Genomic DNA, 26,189 nt, shown 5'->3' with positions numbered 1-26,189 from the left:
GTGAGTATGGTAACTTCTTCAGACGATCTTGCACAGTTTCTCTGTGCGTGTGTGTGTTTGTGTGTCCAGTCATACATTTTCCTCTGTTACTTCTGCATTATTCATTTACCATTAAACATTGCATGTCAATTGTATAAAAAAATTTAATATTTAAAAAGAGATTAAGGAAGTCACTGATACCCTTATGGGAAATGGGGATATTCATGCGTGCTATACTTCTGCATTGAGTGAAAGTGACCCATTTGTCATCTCAATGACCATACCAGTACAATTCATTTTAGTCATTTAGCAGACGCTCTTATCCAGAGCAACTTACAGTTTTTTTCATACTGGCCTCCCGTGGGAAACGAACCCACAACTCTGGCGTTGCAAGCGCCATGCTCTACCAACTGAGCTACAGGAGGCCTTTACTAATAGATGTAATAAACTTTAGTAATACTAAAGTATTTTCCACTCTGTAGGATATCAGCTCGGTGTACCAGATCTTCTCTGACGAGGTTCTAGGATCTGGACAGTTTGGGATTGTGTATGGAGGTATGTGCCTGGATATCCATGTTTTGATTAATTGTAACTAAACATACTGTATTCTCTCGACCCAAACCAAAACACACGTCTATCTTTATGATCAGGCGTGGGCATGGTGGTGTATACACTAAATGACCAAAAGTATGTGGACACCTGCCCGTCGGACATCTCATTTCAAAATCATGGACATTAATATGGAGTTGGTCCCCCCTTTGCTGCTATAACAGCCTCCACTGTTCTGGGAAGGCTTTCCACTAAATGTTGGAACATTGCTGCTGGGACTTGCTTCCATTCAGCCACAAGAGCATTAGTGAGGTCGGCACTGATGTTGGGTGATTAGGCCTGGCTCACAGTCGGCGTTCCAATTCATCCCAAAGGTGTTCGATGGGGTTGTGGTCAGGGCTCTGTGCAGGCCAGTCAAGTTCTTTCACACCGATCTCAACAAACTATTTCTGTATGGACTTTGATTTGTGCACGGGGGCATTGTCATGCTGAAACAGGAAAGGACCTTCCCCAAACTGTTGCCACAAAGTTGGAAGCACAGAATCGTCTAGGATGTCATTGTATGCTGTAGCGTTAAGATTTCCCATCACAGGAACTAAGGGGGCTAGACCGAACCATGAAAAACAGCCTCAGACCATTATTCCTCTTCCACCTAACTTTATAGTTGGCACTATGCATTCGGGCAGGTAGCGTTCTCCTGGCATCTGCCAAAACCAGATTAGTCCGTCGGACTGCCAGATGATGAAGCGTGATTCATCACTCCAGAGAACGCGTTTCCACTGCTCCAGAGTCCAATGGCGATGAGCTTTACACCACTCCAGCCGACGCTTGGCATTGCGCATGGTGATCTTAGGGTTGTGTGCGGCTGCTCGGAAACCCATTTAATGAAGCTCCTGGCGAACAGTTATTGTGCTGATGTTGCTTCCAGAGGCAGTTTGGAACTCGGTAATGAGTGTTGCAACTGAGGACAGACGATTTTTACGCGCTTCAGCACTCAGCGGTCCCGTTCTGTGAGGTTGTGTGGCCTACCACTTCGTGGATGAGCCGTTGTTGCTCCTAGACATTTCCACTTCACAATAACAGCACTTACAGTTGATCGAGGCAGCTCTAACATTATTTATTTCTGTTGGCAGGGAAACACAGAAAGACTGGAAGAGATGTTGCCATCAAGGTGATTGACAAGATGAGGTTCCCTACCAAGCAGGAGAGCCAACTGAGAAATGAAGTGGCCATTCTCCAGGTAATAATAATAATAATATGCCATTTAGCAGACGCTTTTATCCAAAGCGACTTACAGTCATGCGTGCATAATTTTTTTTGTGTATGGGTGGTCCCGGGGATCGAACCCACTACCTTGGCGTTACAAGCGCCGTGCTCTACCAGCTGAGCTACAGAGGACCACAGGTAACACATGGAACCTCATGATGTATTATAGCGTGACTTTAGAAGGGATTGATTGAAGCTACCGAGAACCACATGCCGGATTTTTAACAGGGTCGTTAGCATTAGGAAAAAATAAAATGTCTTGCCCAAACCTAGCTCAATATCTAGGCATTGGATAAAAAAATAGAGACTACAGCGTCCATAAAGAGACCATTAGACTTGCCACCTTTCGGACTGAATACGTTTGTAGGGGCAACAGTTTTAATTAAATGTATAATTTATCGCTCTCACATGCCAATAGAGAACCAACGATGTGCTACCTTTCTGTAGCATTTCTTTTTTTTTTTTTTTTTTTTTTGAGAACTCTGTTTATTAAGTTTTACACACACACAGACAAGACAAAGCAATATAAATAATATACTCAACTAGACAAAAATACAAATAATACATATAAAAAAAAATAATAATAACTTTAAAGATACCATACTTTAGACAAGTTAAACACACCAGGCAGAAGGCTACAAAAGGTTAAAGGGCAATCTATAGTATAGGGACAGAGCAAACACCTCACCATTGTTCCTGTAAACAGTTAAGGGATGGGGTGGAGAAATGCAACCACTCACAGACAGTCAAGGCCACAGACCAATCATCCACTGGACCAAAAATAAAAAGTTTACAATGCTTTAAAATAAAAAATGAATATTGATAATTTTATGTAGGCGTGAACAGAATTAAAAAATAAAAATAACTGGGAAAAACAAGCTCACACCTTAGTCTCTGCCCGGGCGAGATGAACAAGGCATCCGCAGGTCACAATCAATAAGCACATCAACCTTAATGCCCCCCACCCCCACCCCAGAAAAAAACACAGAGAAATGCTCATCCAACCCCTAAGTCACAGGGGGGTCAAATACAGACTTATTTTGGTTTTAATAGGAATGCCATCAGAGGATGGACTGTTTAAAGTAAGACCGGAATGGAGCCCAAGCCTCATTAAACAGTTTGGGGTTCCCACGTGAATTGAATTTAATTTTTTCTAGTTTCAGAGAGCACAACACATCTCTCACCCAATATTTATAAGATGGGGGAGCTGCCATCTTCCAGTTCTGTAGTATTAGCCGTCTAGCTAAAAGAGTTGTATAAGCAACAGTGTCCGACTGGATTCTTGACAGGGGGGTGCTTATGGGCAGTACTCCAAAAAGGGCTGTAAGGGGGAGAGGGATCTATAACAGTGTTATATATATCAGAGAAACATTTAAATATTAATTCCCAGAAACCTGACAGTTTATGACAGCCCCAGAACATATGCAACAGTGTGGCCGGTTCAATTTTACATCTGACACAGGTAGGATCAAAATCAGAGAATATTCTTCCAAGTCTGGCCCCAGACCAGTGGATACGGTGAACCACCTTGAATTGAATGAGGCTGTGTCTAGTGCTAAAAGAGGACGAATGCACCCTGCGCAGCACAGATTCCCAGGTGTCTTCCCCAAGTTCCTCCCCCAAATCCTTTTCCCATCGAGTCTTTAAAGGCACCAAAGAAGGGTTCTGTAAGTCATGAATGATTGCATATACATCTGAAATTGCGCCCCTAGGAAGCTTGTTCAGCTCCAGGATGCTCTCTATAGCTGTATTCACAGGCCTATGGGGAAATTCAGGTGTGTTAGCTCTGACAAAGTTCCTAGTCTGGAGATAGCGGAAAAAGTGGGATTGGGGGAGGTTGAACCTTTCCTGTAACTGAGCAAAAGAGGCAAATGTATCATCAAAGAATAATTGGGCTAGTGAGGAGAGGCCTAGTGAGTGCCAGATGTCAAAAGCCCCATCATTCAAAGATGGAGGAAATAAAATGTTCTGATTGATTGGGCCTGATAGAGAAAAGCCTCGGAGGCCAAAGGCTAAGCGGAACTGATTCCAAATTTTAAGAGACTGCTTTACAATTGGGTTGACACACCTTTTGCCTAGGGACACTGGGAGAGACGAGCACAACACAGAAGAAAGTGCAGCAGGTTTACACGATTCAGACTCCATCTGGACCCAGATTGGTCTAGGGCCAGTAGGATCAGTCTGCAGCCAGTACAGAAGGGCTCTGAAATTTGCAGCCCAATAGTATGTCTGAAAATTTGGTAGAGCTAAACCCCCAATGACTTAGGCTTCTGTAAATGTTTTCTACCAATCCGTGGTACCTTGCCATCCCAAATAAAATGCATGAATGTTTGATCCAGTGAAATAAAAAAAGATTTTGGAATAAAAATGGGTAGACATTGAAATAAATATAGAAATTTGGGCAACACACTCATTTTAATGACATTAATCCTTCCGATAAGAGAAAGAGGTAGCGCATTCCAAAAAGCAAAAGATTGTTTCAAACTGTCTGCTAGAGCAACCAAGTTTTCCTGAAACAGATTTGAATATTTCCTTGTCACTTTAACTCCCAAGTAGGTGAATTGATCCCGGACAATCCTAAACTGAGAACTTGTAAAAGAGCACTTTAAAGCAGCCTTGTTTACAGGAAAAAGCTCACTCTTGCCTAGATTCAGCTTGTACCCTGAGATTGATCCGAACCTTTTAAGAACAGATAAGGCGCGTGGCAATGAGGTATCAGGGTTAGAGATAAACAAAAGGAGGTCATCCGCATATAGCGAGACTTTCTGCTCTGAGCCCGTCCGGATTATTCCTTGAATGGCATCATTAGAGCGTAATGCAATGGCGAGAGGTTCGATTGCCAAAGCAAACAACAAGGGGGAGAGTGGACAGCCCTGTCTGGATCCGCGGTGCAAGGGAAAATAGTCAGAGGACAAGTTGTTAGTCCGTACCGAAGCCATGGGGGAAAAATAAAGAATCTTTATCCACGCAATGAATTTGGGGCCAAAGCCAAATCTATAAAGGGTGGCTGTTAGGTAATCCCACTCAACGCGGTCAAACGCTTTTTCTGCATCAAGTGAGACCACCACCTCTGGGTCCTCCGACGCAGGGGAGTACAGTATATTCATAAGGCGCCTAATATTGAAAAACAAATGCCTATTTCTCACAAAGCCAGTCTGGTCAGAGTGTATTACTTGATGCAGCGAGCCTTCCATACGGATGGCTAAAAGCTTGGCTAGGATTTTGTAATCACAGTTTAAAAGCGAGATTGGGCGAAAGGATCCACATTCAAGGGGGTCTTTGTTTTTCTTTAATAGTAATGAAATTGAAGCTTGATAAAGACTAGGCGGTAGCTTTGAGGTATTAAGGCACTCTGCAAATAGTCGAGACAAGAATGGGCAAAGCAGACCCGAAAACGTCCTGTAAAATTCGGTTGGAAAACCATCCGGACCCGGTGATTTACCGCTTTTCATTGCGGACACTGCTGTTGCAATCTCCTCAGGTGTAAATTCTTCTTCTAGATAGTCATGGGTGTCTGTATCAATTGAAGGCATATTCAGGCCATTAAAGAAGGAATCAATCAGCAAAGGGTCTTGAGGGGATTCAGAGGTGTATAGCGCAGAATAAAATTGTTTGAATTGATCATTGATCTCTTTATGTATAACTGTGGTGGCACCAGACGGGGTCCTTATTTGTGGGATTAAACGTGAGGCCTCAGATTTACGGATCTGATGTGCAAGGAGTTTACTGGCCTTGTCGCCTTGTTCATACACTCTGTACCGAGCTCGCAAGAGTAGCTGTTCAGCTTGCCTGGTAGAAAGCTCATCAAATTCAGATTGGAGTAGTTGGCGCTCTTTATGCAGATCAGAGGAAGGAACCGTGGCATACTTCTCATCCAATGTGGCTATGGATTCGCTCAGGTCCCGAAGTCGCTGAGAGCGAACTCTGTTTTGGTTGGCTGTATAAGAAATAATTTGGCCACGTAGGTATGCTTTGAGAGACTCCCATATGGTAGAGCAGGACATACCTGGTGTTGAATTAGTTTCTAGGAATAAGGTGATTTCAGAAGAAATGAAATTGACAAACTCCTTATCTGAGAGTAAAATGGGGTTAAGACGCCATTGATAACACATAGGAGGTCGCTGGGGAAACTCTAGTTCAAGCACTAATGGTGAATGGTCCGAAATAACAATACTCTTGTAAGTACACTGCCGAAGGTTAGGCAAAAGTTTTTTGTCCAAAAAGAAGTAATCAATCCGGGAGTATGTTTGATGAACATGAGAATAAAAGGAATACTGTCTATCTGTAGGATGTAGGAAACGCCAGGCCTCAAACATGGCATATTTCTGAAGAAAGGCTTGAATAAGTAGGGCACATTTAGATGGGCCTGTAGTTGTTCGTGAGGACTTGTCAAGAACTGGGGACATTTTGCAGTTGAAATCCCCCCTAAAATCAATAAATGAGAATCTAAATTGGGTATAGCAGACAAAAAGGAAGAAATGAAACTTGTGTCATCCCAATTGGGAGCATAAACACTAGCCAAAACAAGAGGGGTAGAAAACAGTTTACCGGTTACTATGACGTATCGTCCCTTAGGATCAGCGATAACCTCAGAAGCTACAAAGGGAGTGACTTTATCAACCAAAATGGCAGCCCCTCTTGATTTACTATGAAAGTTAGAGTGGAACACTTGACCAACCCAGTCCCTACGCATCCTAAAGTGCTCACCAGTCCTCAAGTGAGTCTCTTGTAGAAATGCAACATTTGCATTCAAACCCTTTAAGTGTGTCAACACCCTCTTACGTTTCACTGGGTTATTAACCCCTTTGGTGTTCCACGAAATGTATTTGATCGCATTGTTTCGGCCCCTCTGGGCATTCCCGTTATACAACCCCGTCATTAGAGCATAGAATGGAAAAGCAATGAGCGCCCAGAAACCCCAGAATAACTTGTCTCAGAGTAATAATGTACGGTGGTAGATGTTGAGAAAAAGTACCGAAAAAAAAACAAAAAAGACAGAATGACAACATTAGAACTGAACAATTCAACCCCTCCCCCCACCCCTCCCCCATCCCAGACAGTACCTCCCCAAACGAGGTACAAGCCTAAATAGAGCATGTTCTCTTCGCACAGTATGTCTGTGAGAGTGCGGTCTTAAACCTAAACCCACAGTCCCGCTCTTTAAAGTCGTGTTTTGTTAGTGGATCAAACAGCAAAAAGAGATAATCATTTTTTAAATAAAAGAAATTAAGGTGAATCCCTTGTGCAGACGAAATTACAAAAGCACCACTTGTAGATGTATATAATTATATTCCCAGTCTTATAACAGGCATTTGAGAGAGAAAATAAAGAAAATAAATAGAATGTGTAACGGCTCTCAGCCGAAAACCTAATTTGAAGTAAGGAAATCGTAGTAAGACAATCAAAAATGATAATAATTATTATTATTATAATAGTTGTCTAGTTGAATGCTGAGACAGCTTACAACCAAGACCAAAAAACTACGTGTGCGCAACGTTTAACGCTTGCTGGGCATAAATGACGCTCAGAGCCTTAAAATTTAAGTGAAGACCCCAAAAAAACGTGTCGCCTCGGGAAGCATTTACTGTTTACTGGGTCAATGCAAACGGATGCAGTAAGCAAATAACCAAGAATATTTTGAGTCACTGAGACACTATGTAAACAAACTGAATAGGTGAGCAAGACAGCCTAGAAAACACAGGAGTATAGTAAAACCGCAATACAATGAAATTAAAATGACTGAATGCTTGTAAGGCAAGCACACTAGATGATCAAAACATTAGATCACATCAAATAAGCCTGAATGGGTACGCCAACCCCCCAACTATACAAAATTAGCATGTTGTAGCTAAACATAGTTGTACCACAGGTGGGTTACTTACTATCCACAGTTCGCTAGCAACAGTTGCTGAACTATGAGCAAGTTCAAGACTTCTTGATGTGACGTTGAATGTGAGAGAGCCTCATCCGGAGATTCAAATGTGTAGTCTTTACCATCATTAGATAGCCATAAACGGGCCGGGAATCGCAGTCCGTACTTCACACCTGGATGGTCCCGAAGTAGTCGTTTGGCCTGTCCGAAAGCTGCGCGCTGCCTGGAAACAGTGGGGGAGTAGTCCTGGTAGATGGAGAAGCTCTGTCCTTGAAAGCTCAGAGTGGTATTGCGGGCTCGTCGGAGAATCTCCATCTTCTCATGGAAAAAGTGCACTCGAAGAATTATGTCACGGGGCCTCTCCCCATCCCGGGGCTTTGGGCGCAGCGACCGGTGGGCACGATCAATCAGGGGCTTTTCATCTAAGGCTAGAACATCTTTCAGCAGCCCAGAAACGAAATCCGTGGCGCGAGGCATTTCCGCTGACTCTGGGACTGATACAAGTCTCAGGTTATTGCGGCGAGAGAATCCCTCCAAACTTACACAGCTCTCCTTCACCTTTTTCAAGTCCGCAGCTAGGCGTTTCACGTCAGCCTCCAGGAAAGTAGTTAAGTCGGAGACATTTGTAGCGAAGGTCTCCAGTGCTGCAATCGTTGTAGTGTGCGACTCCATTGTTGTTTTGAGTGATGCGATTGCCGGCACCGTCTCGTTCCGCAGGATGGTTAGATCTGCTTTTAAAGTATCAGAAACCTCCTTTATTCGGGCCTCAATCGTAGCAACCACCTCCGTTTTCATTTCAACTATCTCAGAGCGTAGTAGTTTGATGGCCTCGAGAATGTTCACTTCAGCGCCGCCAGGCCAAGCCGCCCCCCCGGGTAGAGTATCAGTCCCCGGGTCGTCAGGCTCAGGGGAGGGCGGTGATGAGAGTGTGTCTTGTAGGCCGGGTTTTCTCAAAGTCATGCTTTTGGCCTTATGTTTCGTCGACATGCTGATATTTGGAAGTAAAGTAGTCTTGGTTTTTACGGGAAGGGATCACCAAAATAATATATGAAAATAAATACGGTTTTGCTGCAAAATTCACATAAACTTTAAAAATACCACGGGAGCAAACGGAAAACACGTCAGTCGCACATGGCGTCCCTCCAATCCCCCTCTGTAGCATTTCTGACAATGCTAATATCTTTTCAGCTGAATTTCAGAGTTCTAAAACCGGGACCAGCAACTTGGTTTCTGCGCAACAGCAGCAGCTAGCTAGTAGCAGGCTAGCAGCTGTAGCTAGCTAGCTAACACCAGTCAGATGAGAAGCAAGCTACAAGCAAAGGAAGCTAGATAGCTAGGTATATTTAGCTATGGAAGGTTTTCATATGGCTGAAGTCATCTGTGTAAACTAAATCAGAGCACGAACAAATAAGCTAGCGAACGTGCTTGGCTGCTATTATAGCCATTTAGCTAGCCAACTAGCCAGTAACTACAGGTACAAGCCAGCGAGACTGTAACATAGCTTTATAGATCGTAGACCATAACTCAATATTGATACTATATCCTAGCTAGCTACATTCTTCCATAAAGCAAAGCTGGCTAGCTAGCTAGCTAAGTAAAGTTCATTGTCAACATCAAACTTTGGGAAACTGCCACGCTGCTAACATTGTACCATGCCGGGGTAGCTAGAGGAGCAGTCAAACTGGCTAGCTAGCATCATGTGCAGACAGATGTAAGTTTCAGTACAAACAACTGCTAGCTAGGCTACATTTCCTCAACCAAAACCAGCCTCTCACAACACAAACTGTAGTTGATAAAACAAATAGTCTTGCTAGCAATGTTGAATCTAAACCCGGCCAATGCACATGCAAGTAGCGCATCGGCTGTGCATTGCAGTAAGTGAACACAATTAGCTAGATCAACACACGAGACAGAGACGTCGCTGTTCGAGCATCCAGAACAAATTCAAACCCTTACCTTATGATGAATTAATTCAGTACTCTGCCTCCTTTGTCATCAATCAAATTTTCTTCATGCCATTTTAATCCATATTTTGTGCTGACTGATCAACAGAGTCAAGTTACTTTTCAGTATGTTCCCAGAAATCTGAACCCAGTAAGCAAAATGACGTTTAAAAGACGTATTTTCCAGACGTTGAAGTTCTGAATGAAAGGTGAAAACATGTATTTTTAGAAAGTTTAAAATATGTATTTTACAGACGTTGAAAACAAGCCACTTCGATACAGCTCCAACTTTTTTTGTAGCAGGTTAGGAGAATTTATGCAGCGTTTTAGGAAAATGTACGTAACAGTTTAGGAGAATTAGGTTAAGGATAGGAAAAGGGTTAGGGTTAGCGAGAATGCTCTAGTAACCTGCTTCGAAAAATCACTTGTATCCAAGTGGCTTGTCTTTAGGGAGTCCCGTCCGTTGAAATCAAGGCCAGTCCGGACTGCAAAAAAAGACGTCCGGACAGGACAGAAAAAATGGAGGGGAGTCTGGGGGAACTCCCCCGGATTTTGAGGGAAATTTAATTCCAAATGCTCTCTTAGCCAACTTATTCGGTACTTTGAGAGTCACTTACAGGAACTGATATGTGCTTAAAGTAATGCAGCTGTTGATATTCACCCCTCTTTAAAAGGTAGAATCCATATGTTTTGCAAAAATACAAATAGCTACAGTTGAAGTCGGAAGTTTACATACACTTAGGTTGGAGTCATTAAAACTAGTTTTTCAACCACTCCACAAATTTCTTGTTAACAAACTATAGTTTTGGCAAGTTGGTTAGGACATCTACTTTGTGCATGACACAAGTAATTTTTCCAACAATTGTTTACAGACAGATTATTCCACTTAATCACAATTCCAGTGGGTCAGAAGTTTACATACACTAAGGTGACTGTGCCTTTAAACAGCTTGGAAAATTCCAGAAAATGATTTCATGGCTTTAGAAGCTTCTGATAGGCTAAATGACATCATTTGAGTCTATTGGAGGTGTACCTGTGGATGTATTTCAAGACCTACCTTCAAACTCAGTGCCTCTTTGCTTGACATCATGGGAAAATCAAAAGAAATCAGCCAAGACCTCAGATAAAAAATTGTAGACCTCCACAAGTCTGGATCATCCTTGGGAGCAATTTCTAAACGCCTGAAGGTACCACGTTCATCTGTAGAAACAATAGTACGCCAGTATAAACACCATGGGACCACGCAGCCGTCATACCGCTCAGGAAGGAGACGCGTTCTGTCTCCTAGAGATGAACGTACTTTGGTGCGAAAAGTGCAAATAAATCCCAGAACAACAGCAAAGGACCTTGTGAAGATGCTGGAGGAAACTGGTACAAAAGTATCTATATCCACAGTAAAACGAGTCCTATATTGACATAACCTGAAAGGCCGCTCAGCAAGGAAGAAGCCACTGCTTCAAAACCACCATAAAAAAGCCAGACTACGGTTTGCAACTGCACATGGGGACAAAGATCGTACTTTTTGGAGAAATGTCCTCTGGTCTGATGAAACAAATATATAACTGTTTGGCCATAATGAACATTGTTATATTTGGAGGAAAAAGGGGGTGCTTGCAAGCCGAAGAACACCATCCCAACCGTGAAGTACGGGGGTGGCAGCATCATGCTGCGGGGGTGCTTTGCTGCAGGAGGGACTGGTGCACTTCACAAAATAGATGACATAATGAGGAAGGAAAATTATGTGGATATATTGATGCAACGTCTGAAGACATCAGTCAGGAAGTTAAAGCTTGGTTGCAAATGGGTCTTGCAAGTGGACAATGACCCCAAGCATACTTCCAAAGTTGTGGCAAAATGGCTTAAGGACAACAAAGTCAAGGTATTGGAGTGGCCATCACAAAGCCCTGACCTCAATCCTATACAAAGTTTGTGGGCAGAACTGAAAAAGCGTGTGCGAGCAAGGAGGCCTACAAACCTGACTCAGTTACACCAGCACTGTCAGGAGGAATGGGCCAAAATTCACCCAACTTATAGTGGGAAGCTTGTGTAAGGCTTCCCGAAATGTTTGACCCAAGTTAAACAATTTAAAGGCAATGCTACTAAATACTAATTTAATGTATGTAAACTTCTGACCCACTGGGAATGTGATGAAAGAAATAAAAGCTGAAATAAATCACTCTCTACTATTAATCTGACATTTCACATTCTTAAAATAAAGTGGTGATACTAACTGACCTAAGACCGGGAATTTTTACTAGGATTACATTTCAGGAATTGTGAAAAACTGAGTTTAAAATGTATTTGGCTAAGGTGTATGTAAACTTCCGACTTCAACTGTATGTCTATGAAGTAATAGCCAGGGCCTGATTTCCCGATAGCGATGGAACTCAAGCTTACGAGTGTTTTAACAATGCATGATTTCGATAATGGCCGAAGACTCACATGCGTTTCCCAAAACACCACGTAGGGAGAACTTTCAATAAGTGCTTCGTAAGAGCATGTGTCGATGCTGATAGGATCGAAATAAGGCAGCGCTGCTCTCGGATCAGCATTCTCCATTCAAATCTTACCTTAACATTAGATACTGACAACGGATCAGCTCCTAGAGAGAAATGATCACCTATGGCTGCAAATATTGAGGCGGCTTATTCGAATACTTAAGCTATGCACTAAATCGAATATTTGGCACATCATTGCACACGTTAGGCCTCCACATCATGAAATTGAAGCAAAAAATTACAGACAGTAGCCTACAATTAGCTAAATAAAACTCAATTTATTGATCAGGAAATTTATTTAAATATGATTGAAATATATAGGTCTATGTAGCCTACTGTATTTATCTTTTAATGCAATTCTCTGTTCATTTGAAGCATCTTTTTACCTTCTTCTTGTTTATAACAATTGCAAAGACATTAGCAACTTTGTTTTGCAGTCAACTTTGAAGTTATCGGCAGTCACAGAGCGACAGATAAACATCTTGATTATATGTTTAGTGGAAATCTTCTATTTATAAAGCATCTAACGACCCAGTTAGCTGTTCCGAGGCAGTCGGTAAATAACAAGTGTTTTCAAGTGCAACTTTAGTAACGATGATTTTGGGAAACAGTTCGGAGATTTAACGGGCGCACATTTTTTCCCCGAAAGACACTTTTTGCATGTGAAAATGTTGTATAATTTTTGTATAATCACCTTCTGGTACAAAAACCATGGAAATGTAAAACCAAAAAATATGTTTTAAGTGAGAAGTAGGGATTGACCTGAAGCTGAAATAGAAAGGAAATTCACATGAGCACCACAATGCCTACCTCACCCATGCTCTACCAAGCTTTTCCAGCAAACAGCTTTGACCGACTAATCAAATCAAATTGTATTTGTCACATGCGCCGAATACAACAGGTGTAGACCTTACAGTGAAAAGCTTACTTACATGCCCTTAACCAACAATGCAGTTTTACGAAAAATAAGTGTTAAGAAAGTATTTACTAAAATGACAATGCAAATAGTCCGGGTAGCCATTTGATTAGCTGTTCAGGAGTCTTATGGCTTGGGGGTAGAAGCTGTTAAGGAGCCTTTTGGTCCTAGGGTGGCTGGAGACTTTGGCCATTTTTAGGGCCTTCCTCTGACACCGCCTGGTATATAGATCCTGGATGGCAGGAAGCTTGGCCCCAGTGATGTACTGGGCCATACGCACTACCCTCTGTAGTGCCTTGCGGTCGGAGGCCATACCAGGCGACTACAGTAGCTATGTTGGTCTATTGTACTTCAAACAATGTGTATGCAGGTTGCTTAGGATTCACACCTTCTCAAACAGCCTAATTCACACTCTTCAGAGGAATAATGGACTTCAGTGTCCTGCTATTAAAATAATACATATATACAGTACCAGTCAAAAGTTTGGACACACCTACTCATTCCAGGTGACTACCTCATGAAGCTGGTTGAGAGAATGCCAAGAGTGTGCAAAGCTGTCATCAAGGCAAAGGGTGGCTACTTTGAAGAATCTAAAATATAAAATATATTTTGATTTGTTTTACACTTTTTTGGTTACTACATGATTCCGTATGTGTTTTCATGTCTTCACTATTATTCAACAATGTAGAAAATAGTAAAAATAAAGAAAAACCCTTGAATGAGTAGGTGTGTCCAAACTTTTGACTGGTATTGTATGTATGTGTGTTATATATATATATATATATATATATATATATATATATATATATATCATTAGGCTGTATGTATTTTTAGATATAGGACTATTGTAAATGTGTATTATTTTAGCGTCACCATCTTTATTGTAAAAAAAAAATACAAATACATACAACTTTAAGCTACATAGTCATTTGACAGAGGTAATAAACTGCCCATTGATCAGCACAGCAATTGACAAAACAGGACCATAGCTTGCTTTCATATAATTTAAAAAAGATTGAAAAAGTAGCGGAATGGGATTAGTATGGTGTGTGAAGAATCCAATATTTTAACTTGCGGTACAAATCACATTATTGTGGGAGCACCTCCTGTAAGAGTAAGAATTAGGCTGTTTGAGAAGGTTTGAATCCTAAGCAACCTGCATACACATTGTTTGAAGTACAATAGACCAACATAGCTACTGTAGTACAGTGAGGGAAAAAAGTATTTGATCCCCTGCTGATTTTGTATGTTTGCCCACTAATTTTAATGGCAGGTTTATTTGAACAGTGGGAGACAGAATAACAAAAAAATCCAGAAAAAAACATGTCAAAAATGTTATAAATTGATTTGCATTTTAATGAGGGAAATAAGTATTTGACAACCTCTCAATCAGAAAGATTTCTGGCTCCCAGGTGTCTTTTATACAGGTAACGAGCTGAGATTAGGAGCACACTCTTAAAGGGAGTGCTCCTAATCTCAGTTTGTTACCTGTATAAAAGAAACCTGTCCACAGAAGCAATCAATCAATCAGATTCCAAACTCTCCACCATGGCCAAGACCAAAGAGCTCTCCAAGGATGTCAGGGACAAGATTGTAGACCTACACAAGGCTCGAATGGGCTACAAGACCATCGCCAAGCAGATTGGTGAGAAGTTGACAACAGTTGGTGAGATTATTCGCAAATGGAAGAAACACAAAATAACTGTCAATATCCCTCGGCCTGGGGCTCCATGCAAGATCTCACCTCGTGGAGTTGCAATGATCATGAGAACGGTGAGGTAGCTGGGACCATAGTCACCAAGAAAACAATTGGTAACACACTACGCCGTGAAGGACTGAAATCCTGCAGCGCCCGCAAGGTCCCCCTCCTCAAGAAAGAAAATATACAGGCCCGTCTGAAGTTTGCCAATGAAAATCTGAATGATTCAGAGGAGAACTGGGTGAAAGTGTTGTGGTCAGATGAGACCAAAATCAAGCTCTTTGGCATCAACTCAACTCGCCGTGTTTGGTGGAGGAGGAATGCTGCCTATGATCCCAAGAACACCATCCCCACCGTCAAACATGGAGATGGAAACATTATGCTTTGGGGGTGTTTTTCTGCTAAGGGGACAGGACCACTTCACCGCATCAAAGGGACGATGGACGGGGCCATGTACCTTCAAATCTTGGGTGAGAACCTCCTTCCCTCAGCCAGGGCATTGAAAATGGGTCGTGGATGGGTATTCCAGCATGACAATGACCCAAAACACACGGCCAGGGCAACAAAGGAGTGGCTCAAGAAGAAGCACATTAAGGTCCTGGAGTGGCCTAGCCAGTCTCCAGACCTTAATCCCATAGAAAATCTGTGGAGGGAGCTGAATGTTTGAGTTGCCAAACGTCAGGCTTGAAACCTTAATGACTTGGAGAAGATCTGCAAAGAGGAGTGGGACAAAATCCCTCATGAGATGTGTGCAAACCTGGTGGCCAACTACAAGAAACGTCTGACCTCTGTGATTGCCAACAAGGGTTTTGCCACCAAGTACTAAGTCATGTTTTGCAGAGGGGTCAAATACTTATTTCCCTCATTCAAATGCAAATCAATTTATAACATTTTTGACATGCGTCTTTCTGGATTTTGTTGTTGTTATTCTGTCTCTCACTGTTCAAATAAACCTACCATTAAAATTATAGACTGATCATGTCTTTGTCAGTGGGTAAACCTACAAAATCAGCAGGGGATCAAATACTTTTTTCCCCTCACTGTATGTCAAAGCTGTGTGCTGGAAAATCTTGGTAGAGCATGGGTGGAGTAGGCATTGTGGTGCTCATGTGAATTACCTTGTTTTTTAGGTTTCAGACCAATCCCTACTTCTCACTTAAAACATTGTTTTTAATGCAGTAGTCGTTCTTGCTGAGTTTCAAACAGTTTAACTGTAACATGGTACAGTATAGAGTGTTGACTCTGAGGTTTGTTCCCTCGTTTAGAACCTTCACCATCCTGGCATCGTCAACCTGGAGTGTATGTTCGAGACGCCAGAGAGGGTGTTTGTTGTCATGGAGAAGCTCCATGGAGACATGCTGGAGATGATCCTGTCCAGTGAGAAGAGCAAGCTCCCAGAACGGATCACCAAGTTCCTGGTCACACAGGTCTGTCTCTTTCTCCCATTCTTGCCCTCTCTACTTTTCTCTTATCTCCTCTCTAACTGGGGCTCCTGAGTGGCGCAGCAGTCTAAGGCACTGCATCTCAGTGCTAGAGGTGTCACTACAGACCCTGGTTCAATTCCAGGCTGTATCACAATCTGGCCGTGATTGGGAGTCCCATAGGGCAGCGCACAATTGGCCCAGCGTTGTCCGGGTTTGGCTCGGGTAAGCCGTCATTGTAAATAAGAATTTGTTCTTAACTGACTAGTTTTAAAAAACTCCCCTTTCTGTCCTTGCTCATCTTTTCCTCCCTCACCCTCTCTCTTGTGGTGTGGAAGTCTATATAATCTGTAGTAGACTCAACCTCGGGCCTGTTTATTCTTGCGGTGTGTGGATATGGGGGGATTGTTTACGGGACGCGCTGGTCTGGATGGCATCATGGCCGTGTCCCTCCCGGTGGATTACAGCTGCTCTGCTCTGGTCTGTGGGCTGATTAGAAGAGAGGGGCCCCTGGGCCAAACACGAGCTGGTCCATTAGGCATGGAGCTGCACATGACAATTAGCAGCAGGCCTGACTCTGATGTGGTTTATCAGGACTTTGTCAAAGTCAGGAGTCAGGCAGCAGTGTGGAGTGGTTAGATGACCACAGCTAAACATGCGTGCAGCGGTAGCAGCTACAGTTTATGCTTACACTACAGCAGAAGAGATGAGATCATGTGTCCATATGGAAACTAAGAAAGAGACCAACCTAGAAATAGCTTAGTTAACTACTAAAATACTAATGCAACTCCAATTATCCATAACATTATATTTTATGAGTGACTCCATAAGGTTATATGAAGGGGTCATTATGTGGTATTATGTGGTTTGATATAGCTAACCCATGGGCTTTGGGCTATGTTCTGTAACAGATCCTGGTGGCTTTGAGACATCTGCATTTCAAGAACATCGTCCACTGTGACCTGAAGCCTGAGAACGTGCTGCTGGCCTCGGCAGAACCCTTCCCTCAGGTAACAACCAACGGTCTTTCTAGCAAAATATTTATTGTATGTGGATAAAATGTGTGTATGGAGGAGACAATGTAGCATTCTCATGTGTGTTTGTTTGTGTCCTGACAGGTTAAACTGTGTGACTTTGGCTTTGCCCGTATCATCGGTGAGAAGTCGTTCAGGCGTTCGGTGGTGGGTACCCCAGCCTACCTGGCCCCAGAGGTGCTGCGTAGTAAGGGCTACAACCGCTCCCTGGACATGTGGTCAGTGGGGGTCATCGTTTACGTCAGCCTCAGCGGCACCTTCCCCTTCAACGAGGATGAGGACATTAACGATCAGATCCAGAACGCTGCCTTCATGTACCCACCCCAGCCATGGAAGGAGATCTCTGCAGAAGGTAGGAAGGTAGGAAGGAAGGCAGGCCATTGAATAATATTTAAATGCATGAATGCTAAGTAAGTGAGGACACACATCTCTGTAAAGTGTGTAATGTAACTACACATGTAGGATCTTAATTTGATTGCCCTGTTGCAGGAGAACTTCCCTGCAATGCAGGAAATGTAAAACTAGTAGTGTATTTGAGGTTTAAAAAGGCTTCTAAAGTTTGTAATTTGCTCTTTGACATTTGACTGGATTTTCCCTTACGAAAAATGTATCAACCGCTACAAAAATGTCCATTAATTATAATCCAGATAATAATTCACATTTCCTGTTGCTGCAGGATTATTTTCCTGCTGTAGGACAGAGTTTCCCAAACCCGTCCCTGGGGCCCCCGCTGGGTGCACGTTTTGGTTTTTGCCCTAGCACTACACAGCGGATTCAAATAATCAAAGCTTGATGATGAGGGGGGGGGCCTAGGACCGAGTTTGGGAAACCCTGCTGTAGGAGACTGGCTCAAATTAAGATCCTACGTCTGTAATGAGTTATACAGTTTAGGAAGTAGACCAATTGTGTGATACAACAAGCAGTCATTTGACACAACTGGAAGTTAGCTGCTCTAAGTTATAACTTGTATACCAAGTTCAACTATGATTTCTCATATAGAGTAGTGTAGGCCTACAATGCCTTGCAAAAGTATTCATCCCCCTTGGTGTTTTTCCTATTTTGTTGCATTACAACCTGTAATTTAAAATGATTTTTATTTGGATTTCATGTAATGGACATACACAAAATAGTCCAAGTTGGTGAAGTGAAATAAAAAAAATGACTTGGTAGGTTTATTTGAACAGTGAGAGACAGAATAACAACAAAAAAATCCAGAAAAACGCATGTCAAAAATGTTATAAATTGATTTGCATTTTAATGAGAGAAATAAGTATTTTACCCCTCTGCAAAACACGACTTAGTACTTGGTGGCAAAACCCTTGTTGGTAATCACAGAGGTCAGACGTTTCTTGTAGTTGACCACAACACTCATCTGACCACAACACTTTCACCCAGTTCTCCTCTGAATCATGCAGATGTTCATTGGCAAACTTCAGACGGCCTTGTATATGTGCTTTCTTGAGCAGGGGGACCTTGCGGGCGCTGCAGGATTTCAGTCCTTCACGGCGTAGTGTGTTACCAATTGTTTTCTTGGTGACTATGGTCCCAGCTGCCTTGAGATCATTTACAAGATCCTCCCGTGTAGTTCTGGGCTGATTCCTCACCGTTCTCATGATCATTGCAACTCCACGAGGTGAGATCTTGCATGGAGCCCCAGGCCGAGGGAGATTGACAGTTATTTTGTGTTTCTTCTATTTGCGAATAGTCGCACCAACTGTTGTCACCTTCTCACCAAGCTGCTTGGCAATGGTCTTGTAGCCCATTCCAGCCTTGTGTAGGTCTACAATCTTGTCCCTGACATCCTTGGAGAGATCTTTGGTCTTGGCCATGGTGGAGAGTTTGGAATCTGATTGATTGATTGCTTCTGTGGACAGGTGTCTTTTATACAGGTAACAAGCTGAGATTAGGAGCACTCCCTTTAAGAGTGTGCTCCTAATCTCAGCTCGTTACCTGTATAAAAGACACCTGGGAGCCAGATATCTTTCTGATTGAGAGGGGGTCAAATACTGATTTCCCTCATTAAAAGCAAACCAATTTATAACATTTTTGACATGTGTTTTTCTGGATTTTTTTGTTGTTATTCTGTCTCTCACTGTTCAAATAAACCTACCATTAAAATTATAGACTGATCATTTCTTTTTCAGTGGGCAAACGTACAAAATCAGCAGGGGATCAAATACTTTTTTCCCTCACTGTATATACACCTGTTCTGAAAGGCCCAAGAGTCTGCAACACCACTAAGCAAGGGGCACCACCAAGCAAGCGGCACCATGAAGACCAAGGAGCTCTCCAAACAGGTCAGGGACAAAGTTGTGGAGAAGTACAGATCAGGGTTGGGTTATAAAAAAATATCCGAAACTTTGAACATCCCACCGAGCACCATTCAATCCAATATTAAAAAATTGAATGAATATGGCACCACAACAAACCTGCCAAGAGAGGGCCGCCCACCAAAACACACGGACCAGGCAAGGAGGGCATTAATCAGAGAGGCAACAAAGAGACCAAAGATAACCCTGAAGGAGCTGCAAAGCTCCACAGCGGAGATTGGAGTATCTGTCCATAGGACCACTTTAAGCCGTACACTCCACAGAGCTGGCCTTTACGGAAGAAAAAAACCATTGCTTAAAGAAGAAAATAAGCAAATACGTTTGGCAAACATGTCTGGCGCAAACCCAACACCTCTCATCACCCCGAGAACACCATCCCCACAGTGAAGCACGGTGGTGGCAGCATCATGCTGTGGGGATGTTTTTCATCGGCAGGGACTGGGAAACTGGTCAGAAATGAAGGAATGATGGATGGCGCTAAATACAGGGAAATTCTTGAGGGAAACCCGTTTCAGTCTTCCAGAGATTTGAGACTGAGGTTCACCTTCCAGCAGGACAATGACCCTAAGCATACTGCTAAAGCAACACTCGAGTGGTTTAAGGGGAACCATTGAAATGTCTTGGAATGGCCTAGTCAAAGCCCAGACCTCAATCCAATTGAGAATCTGTGGTATGACTTAAAGATTGCTGTACACCAGCGGAACCCATCCAACTTGAAGAATAGAGCAGTTTTGGCTTGAAGAATGGGCAAAAATCCCAGTGGCAAGATGTGCCAAGCTTATAGAGACATACCCCAAGAGACTTGCAGCTGTAATTGCTGCAAAAGGTGGCTTTACAAAGTATTGACTTTGGGGCGGTGAATAGTTATGCACGCTCAAGTTCTGTTTTTCTGTCTTATTTCTTGTTTGTTTCATAATAAAAAATATTTTGCATCTTCAAAGTGGTAGGCATGTTGTGTAAATCAAATGATACAAACCCCCTAAAAATCCATTTTAATTCCAGGTTGTAAGGCAACAAAATAGGAAAAATGCCAAAGGGGGTGAATACTTTCGCAAGCCACTGTATGTGGTGGATATTTAGATGGGGCTGCAGATGGGGATATTTGTCAGTGAATCATGTAAACCACACAGTTCAAAGAGCAACAGGGTGAAAACCATGCTGGTAGATCCAGACGTGTGGGTAGAAAGACAGCACTAATGTTGCATGTCTACCTCAATTTGAGACTAACATTACGTCTCTATTCCTCTCACAGCTACTGATCTCATTAATAACCTCCTACAAGTGAAGATGAGGAAGCGGTACAGTGTGGAAAAGTCCCTCAGCCATCCTTGGCTACAGGTAATAAATAGTAGCCTAATTATACTGTAAGCAGTGCACAGGCACATCTAACAAAACATTCACACACCTTTCATGATGTGACCTAGAAAAGGGCAGACATTGTATTGGATCCCTGCTGTAACTCCTGATCCTCTCTCTCAGGATTACCAGACATGGCTGGACCTCAGGGAGTTTGAGACAAGGCGTGGCGAGCGTTACATCACCCACGAGAGTGATGATGTGCGCTGGGAGGAGCATGCAGACGAGCACAGCCTGGTCCATCCTAAACACTTCATCATGGCGCCCAACCTGGACGATATGGAGGAGGACCCCTAGTGGCCTGGAGGACATGTTACAGGCTACAGGTGTGGCCAAGATGAAAACGACAGGAAACTCTGCAGGTTATGGACCTTTGGAAGCATTCCCTTTAAAACTGGTTGGGAAAGGATCAGACACCCCTGTGCAGGGGCTGTGTGACAGGGAGATATTCTGACCCAAGACTCTGTGGTTAGACACTGCCACAGGGAACAGACTGGTGGTACTGTGGAGGCACCTGATTCTCTTTATGACAAGGCAGTGTAACCAAAAACCCAAAGGACTTTTTTTGTTGTATTTTTTGTTTATGTTGTAGAATCATTCTATGATGAAGCTCAATTTCATTGCTCCTTTAAGGAAATACATAATTATTGCAAGGCAAAGGACAATTCAAGTTGAAGAGATGCAATTTCCTCAACATTGGGAGTGAAAGTAATGGTATGCCGTTCTACCTGTGAAGGGCTTACAGAGTGAGCTTAAAGGGCACTTTTTACAAGGGATTTGTATCTACAGAAAGATTGGAATGCTTAGGTATTTGCAGACATAACTTTGTGCTTATACAAAGATTGTTTTTAAAGTCCTTTGACGGTATGAAACTGGAACTATCATTTGTATGTAGATGTATTTTACTAATGGGGTACATTTTTTTGCACTATACTACCATCCACCCTAACAATTTGAAGGTGAAAAGTTAAAGCTGCTACATCAGGTTCCCTGGAGAAAACTACCAAAGGACAGAAATGGTTGACTGCATCACAACTTGAAGTTTGTGTTAAGAGCTTGATACAGTAATTCCTACAGTAAGTGAGTAGGATAACGTTTGTGAAAAGGGCTGCAATACAAAATGCCATTAGTAGAGCACCTGTCATATAAGCAAGTAAATCGAAAGCTGAGGGACCAAAGACTGCATCCAACTCGTTGATATTATTGATGTTCTGTTTTCTCACAGACCATGACCAATAACTAATCTGTTTTTATAATGACAGTCTTATCATTGTGGCTCACTCTACTTCATTGACTAGTAAATGGCTTTACTACGTACATTCCAAGCAGGATTGAAAACAAACCTGGTGATGGGACTACCACACCTTCAAAGTATTACAGTAGCTGTCTACTGTATGTGAAAGAGGCTGGGTTGAACCAAGGACACTCCAGGTCATTGTATCAGGCTACACCAGCTGAACAGGAGCGACTGGGAAATGGGCTTACTACAGGGCTTATCATGGGACCAAGCCTTCATGACAAGGGCTCCATATTGGCATGATGAATGCCAATACCAAGCATGGGTTCAAGGTATACAACATTGTTCTATCCATTCATTTGAATTTGTGAAGCAAGCGGAGAGATGAGAAACACATTTTACTCACTGAGTGTTTGGAAAGAATAGCCTGTTGTGAGCATCTTTTTACTGTGTTTTTCTATAAAATGTTCAAGATGTTTAATTTCTTTTATTTTCCTTCTATTTTCATGGAGTTGATCTTGAATATCACAGTTGACACACCTCTAATTCTGGAATATGTCACGTGCATTGCACTGTTGGTTTCTCAATTAACATTCCTGTACTGCTTTTGAGTGCTTTGTCTCCTCCAAGGTTACCAAAGTATGTTTAAGCCAAAATGACATTTTGATTTGAATACCATTAACTACATTTCAAGGCCTGTGTCCATTTCAAGCAGTCCCTAGGCCTAGAGGAAGATGTAGCCAAAAGCCTGTGGTGTTAGTTGGCTGTTAACTGGGAGCATAGATCCTGGTTCAGGCTGGTTGTTATTCTGGGAGAATGGAGGTGGATCTATTCCCAGTTTCCTGTTCTTGTCTGTGTTGCCGCTGGATTGGCAGATGTCAGTGTTTTGTATATTTTAGTACATACACATTTAATAAAACTCTACTTCTTTACATACCTATTGAGTCTCAGTTTGTGTGTGTTATAAAACTAGAATTGTCCAACATTCAAATCTAATTTCTCAGTTTAATCACTTTTTTTGTTTTGTTATTAAAGTTATTTATTTATTCATTTTTTCCACAAACAAAACAAATAAACAATGTTTTTTAAAACTAAAACATTGTACAGCATAAGAACACTGAGCATGACATCCAGAAATATCCTCCAACATAGCACACATACTATCTCACAAGCTACAATACAGAACTAAATGGGTTCACAAGCATAAGTCATCACCTCCCAGTCTTAGAAACAACATGACAAATAAAACGCGTCCAGCTTCTAGAATTGTCATTTCTACCAGTGATCCTAGCAAGCATTTGTTCATAAGATGCTACCTCCAACCTTGATTCTATCCACTGTTTCAGAGTAGGAGTGGAATGACCCTTCCAAATTATAAGGATTACTCTAGCTGCTGTAACGATACCAACAGTGATCAGTGCAAATCCTCATTTGTTACATTAGGTAAGTCTGTTCAATCGCCCAAGAGACATATTCTCGGTGAAACTGGAATTGCTAACCCCAACCATTCCTCCAGATATTTCAAAAACATCCTACCAGAAATGTAGAACTAATGTACATTGCCATATTGCGTGTAAAAAATGTCCCAGTATCTTTTTGGCATTTCCAACACAGAGAATTGTTGGTCAGCCCCATCTTATGAAGCCTTGTTGGGGTCCAATAAAACCTATGTAGTGTCTTATATTGAGTAAGTTTCCCTCTGGCTTCCCTTATGTTCCTCCCTGAGCTGGACAAGATCTTCAACCAGGTATCATCCTCAATTTCACACTTAAGGTCAATTTGCCATATTGTTCTGAGGTTTTTACAGTCTTTACTCTGCAGATGACTAAATATTGAGTAACAAATGGCTGCTTTATGTTTGGGTAATTCCAAATACTCAGCTATTGGGTTCTTTCCTGGATTTTGTTGATAGCCGGTTAACAAACATTCCCTCAATTGTAAATATTTCCAGAAATGTCCCTTGTCTCCCACATCATATTTTTGTACCATATCTGAGTATGACATTAAAACATCTTCATTGTACACCTATAGTATGAATTCATTTCATTAGCCACTATTTCCAGTACACAGACTTATTTCCTATCTGTAGCCTAGGATTGTGCTACAATGATGAGTATGCTTGTTTTAGATGTGAAATTTCACATATCTTGTGTACTGTTCTTCACACCTCTTTTGAATGTAACAAAATTGGGTTGGGAGTTTCAACAGACGTCTCTCCTGTAAGACTATGTGACAGAGTATAAACAGGGGTGAAAGGATAACTTAGTTCCCTTTCTATTGTTATCCAACCCAAGCCAGGATCCCTTTGGCCCCAATGCTTCACCAATTTAGCAATTTCAAATGATAAATTTTACAATTTTACATCTGGTAAAGCCAAGCCTCCTACATCCCTTGGTGAGCACATCTTCTTCATATTAATCCTGGGTTTTATCCTATCCCACAAAAAGTATTTAGCAGTTTAATCACTTTGACCTCAATTGCCATAATGTAAGCTATAGCAAGTGCAAGCAGGGTCCAGATATGCAGCCTTGCTAGCATCAGCAGGGCATAAGACTCACCCAAGAAGACCCACCATCAACCTCGCCTTCTAAAAGAGTGCATTTGAGTTCTATTTTAAAGGTGTAGCTCATGTTCATAGCTAGTGATGGCTGATATGTTCCTTGAATTGAGGTTTTAGTATATACACTACCAGTCAAAAGTTTGGACACACCTACTCATTCAAGGGTTTTTCTTTATTTTTACTATTTTGTACATCGTAGAAAAATTGTGAAGACATCAAAACTATGAAATAACACATATGGAATCATGTAGTAACCAAAAAAAGTGTTAAACAAATCAAAATCTATTTTATATTTGAGATTCTTCAAAGTAGCCACCCTTTGCCTTGATGACAGCTTTGCACACTCTTGGCATTCTCTCAACCAGCTTCATGAGGTAGTCACCTGGAATGCATTTCAATTAACAGGTGTGCCTTTGAGCCGATCAGTTGTGTTCTGACATGGTATACAGACGATAGCCCTATTTGGTAAAATACCAAGTGTATATTAAATGGCAAGAACAGCTCAAATAAGCAAAGAGAAACAACAGTCCATCATTACTTTAAGACATGAAGGTCAGTCAATACGGAACATTTCAAGAACTTTGAAAGTTTCTTCAAGTGCAGTCGCAAAAACCATCAAGCACTATGATGAAACTGGTTCTGAAACTGGTCCATTCACCACAGGAATGGAAGACCCAGAGTTACCTCTGCTGCAGAGGATAAGTTCATTAGAGTTACCAGCCTCAGAAATTGCAGCCCAAATAAATGCTTCACAGAGTTGAAGTAACAGACACATCTCAACATCAACTGTTCAGAGGAGACTATGTGAATCAGGCCTTCATGGTCGAATTGCTGCAAAGAAACCACTACTAAAGGACACCAATAATAATAAGAGACTTGCTTGGGCCAAGAAACACAAGAAATGGACATTAGACTGGTGGAAATTTGTCCTTTGGTCTGGAGTCCAAATTGGAGATTTATGGTTCCAACCGCCGTGTCTTTGTGAGACGCGGTGTGGGTGAACGGATGATCTCTGCATGTGTATTTCCCACCATAAATCATGGAGGAGGTGTAATGGTGGGGGGGTGCTTTGCTGGTGAGACTGACTGTGATTTACAAAGAAGGAGAGTGATGGAGTGCTGCATCAGATGACCTGGCCTCCACAATCCCCCGAACTCAACCCAATTGAGATGGTTTGGGATGAGTCGGACCGCAAAGTGAAGGAAAAGCAGCCAACAAGTGCTCAGCATACAGTGGGGAAAAAAAGTATTTAGTCAGCCACCAATTGTGCAAGTTCTCCCCCTTTAAAAGATAAAAATAAGTATTTGGTCAATAACAAAAGTTTCTCAATACTTTGTTATATACCCTTTGTTGGCAATGACACAGGACAAACGTTTTCTGTAAGTCTACACAAGGTTTTCACACACTGTTGCTGGTATTTTGGCCCGTTCCTCCATGCAGATCTCCTCTAGAGCAGTGATGTTTTGGGGCTGTCGCTGGGCAACACGGACTTTCAACTCCCTCCAAAGATTTTCTATGGGGTTGAGATC

General features: G+C 42.1%; 1 protein-coding gene across 3 annotated transcripts in view; it reads left to right on the top strand.

The window, feature by feature from the left end:
• The window catches only part of LOC121539168 (serine/threonine-protein kinase D3-like), an 81,550-nt gene extending 58,514 nt beyond the window's left edge, over positions 1-23,036 (top strand). For 2 of the 3 annotated variants that reach the window (XM_041847472.1, XM_045207516.1), the window contains 7 exons: positions 462-534; positions 1,662-1,768; positions 15,988-16,149; positions 17,055-17,153; positions 17,262-17,529; positions 20,760-20,845; positions 20,987-23,036. In XM_041847472.1, coding sequence (XP_041703406.1) covers positions 462-534; positions 1,662-1,768; positions 15,988-16,149; positions 17,055-17,153; positions 17,262-17,529; positions 20,760-20,845; positions 20,987-21,160 — 969 coding nt within the window. In that variant the 3' untranslated portion in view covers positions 21,161-23,036. Of the gene's footprint in view, positions 1-461; positions 535-1,661; positions 1,769-15,987; positions 16,150-17,054; positions 17,154-17,261; positions 17,538-20,759; positions 20,846-20,986 lie in introns of all 3 variants that reach the window. The other variant, XR_005995322.1, reaches the window with a different exon arrangement.
• Positions 23,037-26,189: the final 3,153 nt, after the last annotated feature.

The sequence above is a fragment of the Coregonus clupeaformis genome, chromosome 25 (assembly GCF_020615455.1).
Source record: "Coregonus clupeaformis isolate EN_2021a chromosome 25, ASM2061545v1, whole genome shotgun sequence".
NCBI lineage: Eukaryota > Metazoa > Chordata > Actinopteri > Salmoniformes > Salmonidae > Coregonus > Coregonus clupeaformis.
This window is presented reverse-complemented; position numbering and strand designations above follow the sequence as displayed.